The 15096-nt window shown below is 40.8% G+C and overlaps 1 protein-coding gene across 1 annotated transcript in view; it reads left to right on the top strand.

Annotated features, from left to right (window-relative positions):
• The window catches only part of MDGA2 (MAM domain containing glycosylphosphatidylinositol anchor 2), a 954748-nt gene that overhangs the window by 917465 nt on the left and 22187 nt on the right, over window positions 1–15096 (top strand). Inside the window, exon 15 of the mRNA XM_036347018.1 lies at window positions 12350–12480. Within this exon, the coding sequence (XP_036202911.1) occupies window positions 12350–12480 (131 nt within the window). The remainder of the gene's footprint in view (window positions 1–12349; window positions 12481–15096) is intronic.

Raw genomic sequence — 15096 nt, 5'->3', positions numbered from 1 at the left:
CATTCTTTGCCATGAAGTCAGCCAATAAGCTGATTTCTAGGTGGTGGAGCCAGGCTCCTTTTAGTGAGGAATGATATTAAAGACCAAAATCTGGGTGCCCCATGTACACATTGCCATTGGGGGTTTATTCTTGGCCTCCTCAGCAGATAAGCCAGAGTGTATATATAGGGAAATATCTACACTAATAAAAGAGAAACATGGCAATTGGCGTATGACCGCTACCCTTTTCATTGGCTAATCAGCGAGATATGCAAATTGACTGTCAGCCAAGATGGCAGCCGGCAGCCAGGCAGCTTGAAACTAACATGAGGCTTGCTTAACTCAGTGACTTAGGACTCCAACGTTCCCCGCCTGCCTTGCCGGCCTCTGAGCCTGCAGTTTAAGAAACATTGTAACGAATACTGCCGGACTTCAGCCAGCAGAATCGCAACATTGTAAGCAAAGGCCAGAAACCAACTTTCAGCAGCAGAGGCCTAAAAGCTGGAGCCAAGCCTCAAGCTAAAGCTGGCCCAGAATAAAAAAAAGGAAAAAAGGAGCAGTTGGGAGCTTCAGTCCCAGCCTGAAAACAGCCCTCAGCCCCTCACCCAGGCTGGCCAGGCACCCCAGTGGGGACCCCTACCCTGATCCAGGACACCCTTCAGGGCAAACCAGCCAGCACCCACCCGTGCACCAGGCCTCTATGCTATATAGTTAAAGGGTAATATGCCTCCCAGCACCAGGATCAGCCTAGCCACGAGGCCTCCCGGCACTGGGATCAGCCTAACCAGGGGCAGCACCCAAACCCCCTGATAGGCCCTGCTCTGTGTGTGACGGGGTAGAGCCATAACCTCCCCATCAGCCCTGCCCTGAGTGTGAGAGTGGTGGCGCCCCAACCCGCTGATCCGCCCTGCTCTGTGTGTGACGGGGGCGGCCCCCCAACTCCCCTATCAGACCTACTCTGTGAGTGACAGGGGGGAGCTGGTTCACAGGTGGGGGCCAGCTGGTTTGCCCTGAATGGTGTCCCGGATCAGGGTGGGGTCCTGCTTGGTTGCCTGGCCAGCCTGGATGAGGGGCTGATGGCTGTTTTCAGGCTGCCCGCACCCTCCAGGGTGGGGGTACCCACTGGGGTGCCTGGCCAGCCTGGATGAGGGGCTGAGGGCTGTTTTCAGGCTGCCTGCACCCCCTTCAGGGTGGGGGTCCACACTGGGGTGCCTGGCCAGCCTGGATGAGGGGCTGAGGGCTGTTTCCAGGCAGGCCAAGCCTGCAACTGAATCTCCCAGTCTCTCCTTTTTTTCTTTTTCTTTTTAATTCTGGGATTTATTTACCTTCTGTAATTGAAACTTTGTTGTGACTGCAGCTCTGAGGCCGGCTGGCTGAAAGCAGGTTTCTAGGTTTGTTTAGCTTCTATAATTGCAACATTGTTGCTTAGACTGGAGCTCAGAGCCTGGCCTCGCAAGCAGGGAACCTTGGCTTCCTCCATCACTGGAGCAAGCAAGCCTCATGTTCGCTTCAGCTGCCTGGCTGCCGGCTGCCATCTTGGTTGGCAGTTAATTTGCATATCACCCTGATTAGCCAATGGGAAGCATAGCGGAGGTATAGTTAATTACCATGTTTGTCTATTATTAGATAGGATATATAATGAGCCAGGAGCTGTCACATCCAAAACAACCTAACAGACGACCAAATAGGCTGAGTGGATCAACAAGGCCAGCAGGGGGGTTAGTGAGGAACAACCAAACGACTGAACAAGCAGGCTGCTTGGGGCAACCAGGCTGGCAGGGGGGTTAATGAGGGACAACCAAACAACTGAACAGCAGGCTGCAACAGGCGACCAGGCCTGCAGAGGGAGGCTGTTGGGAGTGACCAGGCCAGCAGGGGGGGCAGTAAGGGGCAACCATGCTGGTGGGGGGGGGGGCAGTTAGGGGCAACCAGGCCAGTGGGGGGGGGGGCAATTAGGGGCGACCAGGCCAGCAGGGGGGGCAGTTAGGGGTGATCAGGCAGGCAGGCAGGTGAGCAGTTAGGAGCCATCGGTCCTAGATTGTGAGAGAGATGTCTGACTGCTGGTTTAGGCCTGATTCCCAGGATGGGGCCTAAACCAGCAGTCAGACATCCCCCAAGAGGTTCCAGATTGTAGAGGGTGCAGGCTGGGCTGAGGGGATCCCCGCCCCCTGCAAAAATTTCATGCACTGGGCCTCTACTTATAGATAAAACAGTTTCTGAATTACTGTACCTATACCCACATTAATCAGCAGGCATAATAGAGTTCAGATTTATTTGTTTTTCCCTACCCCCATCGCATTTAAAACTGAAAATACATAATCAGGTACTATATTTATAAATTACTTGGATTATGTTCCCTTCCCATACTCCTTCCTTTCTTTTTTTTTCTTCTTCCTTTTCTTTCTTTTTTAAAACTTTTTCTTCCTCCCTCTCTTGCTCTTTCTTTCTCTCCAGTGTGATTATTAAATTCATGTGAAATATTATTTGTTTCCGTTTGGGTATTTTCTTTCCTTTCTTATTGATTTAATGTTATTTTTTTTATATGTAGAACATTGGTGTACTTTCCAAACTCAAAACTACATGAGAGACATACTCAGAGAAGTGGTACTCCTTCCCATCTTCCTTTAAAGCCAGCTTGATCTCTCACTTATCTGTCCTTTGTTTCTCTCTCTCTCTTTTTGTAATTGAGCTTATTGACATTGGTAAATAAAAGTATACAGGGTTCATGTATATAATTCTACAAAACTTCATCTGTATATTGTAGTGTGTATTTACCACCAAGTCATCCCCTTCCATTACCATTTATCTCCCCTCTCTTTTCTTCTTCCTCTCCCCATACCTCTTCCCATCTGGAAATCACCATACTGTTGCCTGTGTCTTTGAATCTATTTTTTTCTTTGCTTAATCCCTTCACCCTTCTCAACCAGCTCCCAATCCCCTCCCTTCTGACACCTGTCAGTCTGTTCTCTATATCCATGAGTCTCCACTTTGACAGTTTATTTTGTTCATTAGATCCCATATATAAGTGAAATAAAATGTACTTGTCTTTCTCCTTCTGGTTTATTTCACTTAACATACTACTCTCCAAGTCCATCCATGCTGTCACAAAAGGTAAGATTTCTGTCTTTTTCACAGCTGAGTAGTATTCCATTGTGTAAATGTACCACTTTGTTCTATCCATCTATCTACTGATGGACACTTGAGCTGCTTCTAAATAATCACTATCTATATCTATAATAATAAAAGCATAATATGCTAATTAGACTGAACATCCTTCCAGACAAAGCCACAATGGCAGGGGCCAAGGCAGAGGATCAGTCAGGAGGTGAGCAGTCAGGGGCAATCAGGCAGCCAGGCGAGTAATTAGGGGCAATGAGGCAGGCAGGTAGAGGCGGTTAGGTATGATCAGGCAGGCAGGCAGAGGGGTTAGGAGCAATCAGGCAGGTAGACAAGTGGTTAGGGGCGATCAGGCAGGCAGGTAGTGTGGTTGGGAGTGATCAGGCAGGCAGGTGAGTGGTTAGGAGCAGTTAGACATCCCCCAAGGGGTCCCAAATTGCAAGAGGGTGCAGGCCAGGCTGAGGGGAACCCCCTCCATGCATAAATTTTGTGGACTGGGCCTCTAATATATTTATAAAAGCCTCGGCAATCATTCAACTGTTCAACCGGTTGCTATGACTTACAGTGACCACCAGGGGGCAGACGCTCAACTCATGAGCTGCTCCCTGGTTGTCAGTGCACTTCCATAGCAGGTTTGTCGCTGAGCTGACTGATGGGTTCAAGGCACCAGGCTCACAGCTGGCAAGCCCAGCTGTTGCAGCGCAAGCCTCCCCTGAGGACACTCCCTCTGCATGCCCCTCCTCCATCCAGACCAGGACCAGGATCGGGACCTGCATTGGGATTGACTGGGCATGAGCCCACAGCCGCTTCTTGGTCATGGGCGCACTGGTATCACCCTAGGACAGGCACATGGAGACCGCAGCAGAGCAGCAGAGAGCCTACTGAGCGGTGGCGGCAGCAGGTGCAGCAGGCCAGGATGAGCGGGAGCAGCATAGTGCCTGGCCCAGGCTCAGGCTCCTCCCCAGATGCCTGCCACTTCACACACTACTATATCCTCAGGGGATGTTGGACTGTCAGTTTTGGCCCGATCCCCGCAGGCCATGCCAAAAGACCCCACCAGTGCACAAATCTGTGCACCGGGCATCTAGTTGTAAATAATGCTGCAATGAACATGGGGTGCATATATTCTTTCGAATTAGTGTTTTGGGTATTTTTAGATATAACTGGGTCATAAGGTAGTTCCATTTTTAATTTTTTGAGATAACTCCATACTGCTTTCAACAGTGGCTGCACCAATAATAAGGGGTCCTGTGTCGAGGTTTCCTTCCAAGTCCTGCATGGAGTAGGGTTCGGTATCTGAAAGAGGAGCCACACACAAATGAGAGAAAAATGACACGAGATAATTTTGAAATATTGGGGGACCAGACGGGCAAGTCCAGAAGGACTTCCACCGATGCTCAGGCCGCTCCAACCTTTTATTTGATCTGGGGTAGCCCTAGGGTAAGGAGGTTTGTCTGGGGTAGCCCTAGGGTAATTCCCTTTTCTCCACATCCTCACCAACACTTGATGTTTGTTGATTTAATGATAGCTATTCTGACAGAAGTGAGATGATACCTTATTATGGCTTTAATTTGCATTTCTCTGATTGATTAGTGAAGTTGAACATCATTTCATGTGTCCACTTTGGAGAAGTGTCTATTCGGGTCCTTTGCCCAATTCTTAATTGGATTGTCTGTTTGTTTTTGGTATTGAGTTTTATAAGTCCCTTATAAATTTTCAATATTAAGCCCTTATTAGATATGTCTGTGAATATGTTCTCCCATTCAGGTGTTGTCTTTTCATTTTGTTAAGGGTTTCCTTTGCTGTTAAAAAAGTTTTTAGTTTGATGTAGGCCCATTTGTTTATTTTTCTTTTGTTTCCCTTGGTCCAGGAAATAAATCAGAAAAAAAATATTGCTATAAGAAATATCTGAGATTTTACTGCCTATGTTTCCTATGTTTTCTTTTATAATTTTTATGGTTTTGAGTCTAACATTTAAGTTTTTAATGAATTTTGAGTTTATTCTTCTGTATGGGGTAAGAAGGTGTTCTTTTCATTTTTTGCACATATCTGTCCAATTTTTCCAGCACCAATTATTATCCCATTGCATGATTTTACCTTCTTTGTAAAATATTAATTGACTATAAAAGTATGGGTTTATTTCTCGGCTTTCTCTTCTGTTGCATTGATCTATATGTTTGTTTTTATGCCAGTACCATACTGTTTTGATTACTGTGGCCTTATAGTATAGTTTGACACCAGCTTATTCCAACTTTGTTCTTCTTTCTCCAGACTTCTGTGGATATACAGGGTCTTACGTGGTTTATATAAGTTTTTGGAATATTTGTTCTCATTCTGAGAAATACACCATTGGTATAATGATAGGAATTGTGTTGAACCTACAGATTTCTGTGTAGTATGGACATTTTAATGGCGCTAATTCATCATGCCCATGAACATAGTATAATGCTTCCACTTATTTATATCTTCTTCAATTTCTTTCTTCAGTGTCTTATAACTCTACAAACACAGGTCTTTTATATCCTTGGTTAAATGTATTCCTAGGTTTTTGTTGTTTTTTTGAAACAATTGTGAATGGGATTGTTTTCTTTTTTGATAGTTCATTATTCCTGTATAAAAATGCAACTGAGCCCTCACTGGTTTTGCTCAGTGGATAGAGCATTGGCCCGTGGACTAAAGGGTCCTGGATTTGATTCCGGTCATGGGTGCATGCCCAGGTTGTGGGCTTGATCGCCAGTAGAGGGCATGCAGGAGGCAGTCAATCAATTATTCTCTCTTATCATTGATGTTTCTGTCTCTCCCTCTCCCTTCCTCTCTAAAACTCAATAGAAATATATTAAAAAATAAAATCAAATTGCAACTGATTTTGGATATTTACTGCTACTTTACTGAATTCACTTACCAGTGCTAATATTTTAATTGGTGGAATACCTGCTTTTTAAAATAAAATCTGACCATAATTCAATATACTTAATTTAATATATGAAAAAACTAATTCAACATCTGGGATAATTCAGACCTGGCTTCTTTAGACATAGGACAAATATTTTTATGTAGCATATATTTAATAAACATAAATTGAAATAATTCAATTTTGAGTTCCATTACATATATAAAAATAAAATGTTAATTTAAAAATTTATACATGCTCACAGGAAAAGCATAGTTTTTCAGGAAAAACATATTCAATATTGATATAATAATCTACTATTTGGGGTATAATGGTAAATTATATGTTAATATGTTTCATTAAATCTTGTACTAAAAACATGTATTTATTTTTAAAGTAAATTCTGGAAGACATAATACATATTATATTTTTAATTTAATTACAACTAACAGGTCTAAACAATATTATTTTATTAACTAGAGGCCTGTTGCACGAAGAGATTCGGGCAATAGGCCTTCCCTTCCCTTGGCTGCTGGCACTAGTTTTCTTCTGGCACCCGGGACCCAGGTCTTCGCTCTGGCTGGGTTCCGGACAGAGCCCCCCACACTCCAGCCATCAGGCTTCACTGCTCCACTAATCTCAGGGCCATGAGGCCTCGTGGCTCTGCTAATCCCGGGCCATGAGGCCTCCGGGCTCCACTGATCCCGGAGCCGTGAGGCCTCGCTGCTCCGCGGCTTCGGGTATGTTTGGCTTCGCTCCACAGCTTGGAGCCTGGTATGCAAATTAACTGCCATCTTTGTTGGCAGTTAATTTGCATATCACCCTGATTAGCCAATGGGAAGCGTAGCGAAGGTATGGTCAATTACCCTTTTTGTCTTTTATTAGATAGGATACTAACAAAAATTTCCATGTGTTGATTTGATGACAGAATTTATTCCTGTCACTTCAATCAAAACAACAGTTCATTCTACTCAAGAGAAATAAGACTTCCATATAAAATTGTAATTCATTCACTGCCATCTATTTACATTAGCACCTCACATTTGTTGAAGTAGCTATTGGTGACTTTTATATGGAACAACTTGTATTGCATTGGTAATTTAGAGAGGTTATCCTTCATTCATTAAATGTAAGCTGTTGTATGACTTATACTAAGTAGAGAAGCTAAGGCATTACATTTAAGAAATAACCTGAAAAAGATAACTAATATGTCCCTTCTGGAGAAGCAGTAAAGTGTTAAGGAGAAACCAGTAGAGAATATCACAGTCCAAACCAGTCAGTTTCCATTAATCCAGCATAGGCTATAGGAGACACATGCCATAGAATAGAGGAAGAGTTCTCCTTTTTAATTCATAGACTATTTCTTCAAATAATTTCTGAAAGGAATATGCTAACACATTGTTAGTCCATGATAGCACATATGTTAAAAAAAGTATTATTTTATTTAGAGTTTAACACATTTTTTTATTTATTTGAGTTTGATTTCATTGTAATTCCCCCCTGTTATGGATTAATTTCCAAAAATAGAATGCAATTACATCACCCAGAAGTAAGTTCTGCAGTGGCTTTTCCTTTGGGCACATGGTTGACTTTTTAATGCACAAGGTACCAGCACCAACAAGCAAGAAAAACTGAACCACACCTAGTTCCTAAATAGGGGAAGAGGGATGGTGTCAGAAATCTGTTCCCTGCCACAATGGCTCACCCACACAGTGGGAAAATACCAGGAATTTCAACTATTAAATGGCCCAATGGCATAAATGCTTTTCTACTAGTCTCAGATTTTTGAATCAAAGTAATAGTAAAACCTCAGTTAACTTGCCCTACAGCTTTAGACCTTAGAGGAGGAGCTAACAAAATTTAACTTATTATGTGTATAAAAAAGAAGTTCCAATAGTAGTTTGAGAAAAAATGCCACAGGACGACTTAGCATTACTTAAGGACAAATAAAGCAAAAGAAAATGAGAGTGAGAGTAAAAGAGAGAGAATATAAAGCTCTAATGAAATTCCACAGTACAGCCCAGATCAATGTGGCTCAGTTGGTTGGAGTGTTGTCCCTTACACCAAAAGGTCATGGGTTCAATTTCAAGTCATGGCACATACGTATAGGTTGCGGGTTCAGTCCCCAGTCAGGGTGCAAACAAGAGTCAATAAATCAACATTTCTCTCTCATCTCTCTTTACTTTCCTCTCTCTAAAATCAATAAATATATCCTTGAATGAGGATTTTAAAAAATCCACAGTGCAAACCAAGCTAATATGCCTATAGTAAAGGAAGCAAACATGTTGAGAAAGGCATACTGAATTGATGTCACCCCAATAAATTTAATTTTAAAAAGGAAAAGAAAAAGGCATAATGATAGTTCAGGTGAAAGGAAAATTTGTATAGTACATGTTTTGTGTTTTCAATAAAATGCACATGAATATTAACTTTATGAAACAATAAAAGATAAGAATGATACAAAAATAGACTGAGGAAAAGAAGGAACTGGATAAATAACTAGAATAAAGGGGAGCTTGATGAGATCAGAAAAGAAGACAACATACAATAATACAATAACTAAATAAAGATGACATTAGAGACAAAAAAGCAGAATGCACACTGTGGGAAATAAAATTAGTACTGTGGAGGACAAGCCAAAATTATTTCTTACATTAAAGGGAAAAATAGATAGAAAATAATAGATTCTGAGGCAAAAAGTGAACATGCAACATAGAAAGATAAAACAAAAAGTAAACTAGAGAATATTATTTATAAACTCGAGGCCCGGTCCATGAATTCATGCATGGGTTGGGTACCTAGGCCTGGCCAGCGATCAAGGGAGGGACGGGGTGCAGGAGGTTGGCCACCAGCCCTGAGGAGGGAGCCAGCCCTTGACCCCCCCTGGGAAAGGGGCTGTGTCAGCCACCACCCACCCCCAGTTCCCCGTCTGAGCCTGGGGCCCAAAGGCCCCAAAGGGGTCGGGAGAGGAGGCAATGGTCGCCAGGCCGGGAGCAGAATGAACGGACAGCAGACACCAACACCACCGTTGGTGCCCCACCAACACGTGGTTTCCCGCCTACCCCCTCCTTCCCTTGCTGCTGTGCAGCTACTTCGGTGGGTGGGTGGTGGGCCAATCAGGGCCTGCTGTCCACGGGGAGGGACCACAGGAGGTTGGCTGTGGGAGTGCACTGACCACTAGGAGTCAGCTCCAACATTGAGCGTCTGCCCCCTGGTGGTCAGTGTGCATCAGAGTGATTGGTCAACCAGTTGTTCCAGTCATTCCTGTCGTTAGATCATAACGGTTGCTTAGGCTTTTATATATACCGACTAGAGGCCTGATGCACGAAATTCCTGTAAGGAGCTCGGCCCTCTCAGCTGTGGCAGCTTGTCACAGCCCTCACAGTCCCAGCTTTGTCTGGAAGGTCGTCCAGAAAGCTGTCTGGTCTAATTAGCATATTATGCTTTTATTATTATAGATGTGCATGCATCATTCCCAAATAGAATACTAGCAACTTGAATCAAGTATAGTAAGAGAGTGGCAGTTCATTACCAAGTGAAATGTATTCCTGTAATAGTCATAGTTCAACATTCATTAAGAAACGTACTAATATAATAAATTGCATCAATATAGAGAAATGTCATTTTAATATCTTGATAGCTAATAATAAGACATTGTGAAGACTATGAATGAGACATAATTGTTACATACTTTAACTCAGTTTAATTCTCACAAGAACCTTATACTAGTTATTATTATCATCATCACTTACCTGATAAGAAAACTGAGATGAAAGATTAAGAGACTAAGCCAGGGGTGGGCAAACTTTTTGACTCGAGGGCCACAATGGGTTCTTAAACTGGACCGGAGGGCCAGAACAAAAGCATGGATGGAGTGTTTGTGTGAACTAATATAAATTCAAAGTAAACATCATTACATAAAAGGGTACGGTCTCTTTTTTTTTTTAGTTTTATTCATTTCAAACGGGCCGTAGTTTGCCCACAGCTAGACTAAGCCAAGGTCACTCAGCTAGTAAGTGGCAGCTGTGATGTGAAGAATGCATTTTTGTTGTCATTTCAAAAGTGGGTATTTATATTTCTCTATATGTGTATAATATGTATGAATGTGTGATCTTATGTATAAACAATTAGTTAGACAAAATTGCATTTAAAATCTGAAAGATAAACTTCTGTATACCATATAACTGTACAGCAGTATATATACATTTTAAAAATACCTGAAGGAATATACATAAAAATATTAAGGAGGCTACCTACCACTGAATTGTCAATTTAATGGTGATTTTTATATTATATTTTCTGCTTTTCAGTGTTTATATGCAATATTTATATAAACAAATATATATACTAAGATGTCTGTAAACATATAAATAACTAGAGGCCCAGTGCATGAAATTCATGTACGGGTAGGATCCTTAGGCCTGGCTGGAGATCAGGACCAATCTGTGGGACAAACCAGTGGAGTGATCGGGGGACCCCCTGCCGGTACCCACCTTGGCCAGCCTGGCACCCTTGCTGGCTGACCCCACCCCCCACTGCCCACTCTCTGGTCAGCCCCGCCCCCGGAGCCACTGCTGGTTACTGCGGGCTACTGGCAGCAGGGTGATCAGAAGGCCCCGCTGGCACCTGCCTCTGCTGACCTGGGCCCTGCGGGCTGGAGGAAGCTCTTGCATTGAGCATCTGCCCCGTGGTGGTCAGTGTGTGTCATAGCGACCGGTCGTTCCACTGTTTGTTCTGCCATCCGGTCTATTTGCATGTTAGGCTTTTATTATATGGGATAATACAAAAGTTATCAAAATTAGGGCATATGGAGCCAATCAGTAGTAACTTTTTCCAGATACATTTTACTGTCATAAACAACTACTAAAATGGCAAAAATCTATTAACTGTTTTCAAAAAATATTTTCTTAAAAAAGAGGTAGGGCAAAACTGAGATGTATGAAATAATAGGAATGAAGAGATCTCTATAGGAGTCCAGTTCTCTGCCTGAGGACAATTTCCTGGGCCTGGCACAGGGCCCTGAAATTTGAGCAGAATGTGGAGATCCCACTGAGTTCAGGAGGCAGAGATCAGAGTGCTGGGCACCTGAAGTAGTTAGAATCCATGAGTCTGGTTAACAGAAAGAAGGGAGGAGCGCAGAGTTGACTCGAGAAGTTTATATGGGGTTCCTCATGAGTCTTTGCCTGAAGTCTAGTCTATTTTTGTATTAAGATTAGAAAAAAACCAATGCTTACATGATAGCAACAGAGCAGCTTATGGAGTTGACAGCAGAACAGAGATTGGGAGGTCAAAGAGTCCTGTAAGAAGAGCATTAGGGAATACTGAAGTTTAAGCCATATTAAAGAGACCTCATCTACGTATATTCCTGGCAACATGAAGAAAACCAAAAGGCTCTTTCACAGCAGTTAGGAGGATGCCCTGGAGTAGTGTTCTCTAATGGAGGTAATAGTAAGAACTTTAGAGGATTGTTGAGAGGAATAATTTTTTATCTGAAGTATTCAACACATATATCATTATCATTACTATTATTACTATGAGCAGGACATGACACTGTTGAAAGAAGTATATCAAATCATGGGGCAAAGCTATTTTTATTTTTATTTCAAATAACTTTTAGAAGAAAAATGAGACTTGGATAAAGTGAACTTAAAAAGAGTAGCTAACTAATAATATTAGGAACAATTAGAGTCAGACTTCAGGAAAGTTAGGCAAGTGAGTACATGACTACATGCTATCGTAGTTCCTATTGCTACTGAAACAAATACATTACCCCAAACTTTGTGGCTGAAAAGAACACAAATTTGTTATCTTACAGTTCCAGAGGACAGAAATCTAAAATGAGTATAATGGGGCTAAAATCAGAGTGTTCACAGGGCTGGTTCCTTCTAAAGGCTGCAGGGCAGAATCGGTTTCCTGGCCCTTTCTAACTTCTGGAGGCTGCTGTGCTTGGCTCTGGATCCTTCTCCATCTTCAGATGAAGCTGCAGAGCACCTTCTCTTCCTTTCATGTGACCTTCTCCCCTGCATCACATCTCCTCTGCCTCCATCTTATAATGATATATGTGATTACTGTTAGGACCCACAAGATGATCCAAAATAATCTTCCCATCCAAGGTCCTTAACTTAATCACACCTGCAAAACCTGCAATGTCAGATAAAGTAACATTCACAGGTTCTAGGGGTTTGGGGGCTGTCATTTTTGGAGGCCTGCCACACATGCCAATCAGAGCAAGATTGGCAATGAGAGGGGAAGAGTGGAGGAGGCAATAGATTTTCTGCAAAATTTCATTTTTAAAGTGGTCAAGAAGAAACACATTTGAAGCAAAAACAAATGTATAAAATAAAATTTCATTGTTATTTTTAGGTGTTTTAAATGTTTATCTACGTTTGAAAGGGCAGACAACAATGGAGAACCCACTGTGGTCTTCGAGTGGGAATAAAGGACAACGATGGAATGAGGCTCATGTTAACATATATCCAATTACTTCATTCCAGGTAAGAAAGCAATAATTTCTGCAGATAGATTGCTTGTGGCACATAAGCGTAGGGTTAAAGGCAGACATTGAACAAACATTAGAATATTAATATTCAGAAATTCTTTGATATTATTACCTCAAAAAATCAGATGATTAAGGTTATCTTTAGTTGTAAAAGCTGTTTTATAAAGAGAAAATGCCCTTTTCCTTTATTGATTAACATCTGTGAAGTAGTATGTTTGAATAATAGTCTATCAAACAATTTGCCTGGAGTAAATGTAATCCATTTTAAAAAAAAATCTCACTGTGTATTCTGTTCCCTGAAGACAAATAAAATAGGCTCTTATAATAGTAAAAGCTGGATAATCAATTCTCAATTAAGCTGCCTGAATCTTACATAATGCAATTGTATATACTTTAGCAAAATGTGTCTCTCTATGAAGTAGTCATTTCAGTTATTTATCACAAAGTCAGAGAAATTTAATGTTATTTTTACTTATTTTTATATAGAAAATAAATAAGGCTTAGATTGAGTTGAGAGTTAGCTACAAATATATAAAATTGTAATGACCATAGCAATGGTCATGATGGCTAGAAACAATATTTCAGGAAACCATTTCAGTGAAGAAAATGTAATTTCAATGATCTTATATAACTATACATGTATATTATATATACTCAGGTTAAGTTTTTTTCTACTGGTGATTTTTTGATGCACTCCATGGCATATATAGTAAGGATATGACAAATCTGACAGCTCCAATTATGCTTTTTGTGTGTGTGGAATGTCCTTTTCTTGTCATCTAATCTATAAAACACTAATGGCTTTTATTTAGAAATTGCACTTCTAAATCAAACCAGGATGATAAAAAATGCATACAGTTGTTCACGTTGATAAAGAATAATGGAGTAAGACTAGCTGATTATCTACAAACACATAATAGCTACTGAAATCATAGGCCCTGGGAATAATTTTGTTTCTATGAAAGAGAATACAATTGTGAAAATTGAATCTCTGGCAATATATCATTAAACCAAATTAAACTGGGGAGACAGAACTCCAAAACATTACTGATGATAAAAGTAACCTTAATATTAAAATGTACATACCTCTATAGGAATCAAAGATCCCTTCTTTCTAAAACGTTCATTTTTCTAGACATATTTTTGCTTCCTACATGACTGCCTTCCCAACATAAAATTATTAAATCAAATATGTATATAAAGTAATTTATTTAAGAGAATGGTTATATTAATGTGTGTGTTTTTTTCTTCAGGATAATCCTTTATTGCATAGGCATTAATATAATAAGCTTTATTGAGCATCATCAGGACAATCATTTTTTTATCATTGAAAACATTTCAATAAATATTTATTGCTCCACTACTGTGTGCCAAGGACATTGCTAGGCATGATGATTTAAAAATTGTTTACCTCAGAATCACAGAAATAAACATGCATCTAAACACATATATCACATGCTGTATAATTGAAGTAACAGAAATATGCAAAAGCTTCCATGAGCACACCTAACCAAAAAGATTATGAGGAAGAGTCAAGAAAAGCTGACAGTATGAGGTGAAACCTGAACTAAAGAGAGAAATTGCAAAGCAGAGAAAAGGTTAGCATTAAGATTGCAGCAGAGTTCAGACTAAAAAAAACAAGGTCATATACCACAGGATTTGCCAGAGAAACAGAGAAATGTTTATCTGGAGCTTGGTTCCCAAAAGTGAATCGAAGACTAGTGTGAGATGAGGTTAAGGAACCGAAGGAGCTTGGGCAATGGGGAGACATTGAATGATTTTACTCAGGGCATGACATGCTACAGTATATCACTCAGATTGTTAGAGGGAAGATTGATTCAAGGCTGTAAAATTAAGCTGACAAATCAGGTAGAACACCAAAAAAAGATGCTGAAGGGAAAAACTAGGGAAGTGGTTTAAAGAAAAGTGGATGACATTAAGATTATATCTAAGTGTAAAAAAAACCAGCAGAATGTTTTTAGGTTGGAAATTTGGGGAGTAGCCATGAATGACTAGGAACTTTCTAACAAGGGGGTCTTGAGTAATGCTTGCATTACACATTACCTTAAATAAGAAAAAGAGGAAAAGAGACACGCGTCAGAGAGAAACATGGTTCCTCCTATCTTGGACATGTTAATATAAAACGTTCATGGAAAATCCTTTTAAATGTGTGCAAAAGGTTGCTGGACATGTTTATCTGAAGCACTGGGGACATACATGTTTGTGAGTCACCAGGTTGTCTGTGCTACCTAAAGCTCTGGGAATGGTTGATATTCCCAAGGAGAAGTGGACATATGTGAACAGTGATTAAAGGTTGGGAACATGCCAACACTAACTAATAATTAACATAAACTATGGAAAAGGAGTTTGATCCTATAGTATTTTTTAGAGTTGAAAGGAAGGAAACCCAAAAAAGTTTGGTACCCACAGAGTTTAAAGACAATAGTATCAAAATAAGCAGGTTGAGTCCAATGGATTGATCATTAGAAAGAGTGTCCACTCAAGAAATTTGCATAGGTGGTAAAGAAATTAGGGAAGACTGCTATCTTAATTAAAATATTCATTATTCAGAAATAATAGAATGACCTACAGGCAGATTTTAAATTGTTAT

This window comes from Myotis myotis, unplaced genomic scaffold (assembly GCF_014108235.1).
Source record: "Myotis myotis isolate mMyoMyo1 unplaced genomic scaffold, mMyoMyo1.p scaffold_m19_p_1, whole genome shotgun sequence".
Classification (NCBI taxonomy): Eukaryota; Metazoa; Chordata; class Mammalia; order Chiroptera; family Vespertilionidae; genus Myotis; species Myotis myotis.
The sequence above is the reverse complement of the archived record's forward strand: the minus strand, read 5'-3'. Positions and strand labels throughout refer to the sequence as shown.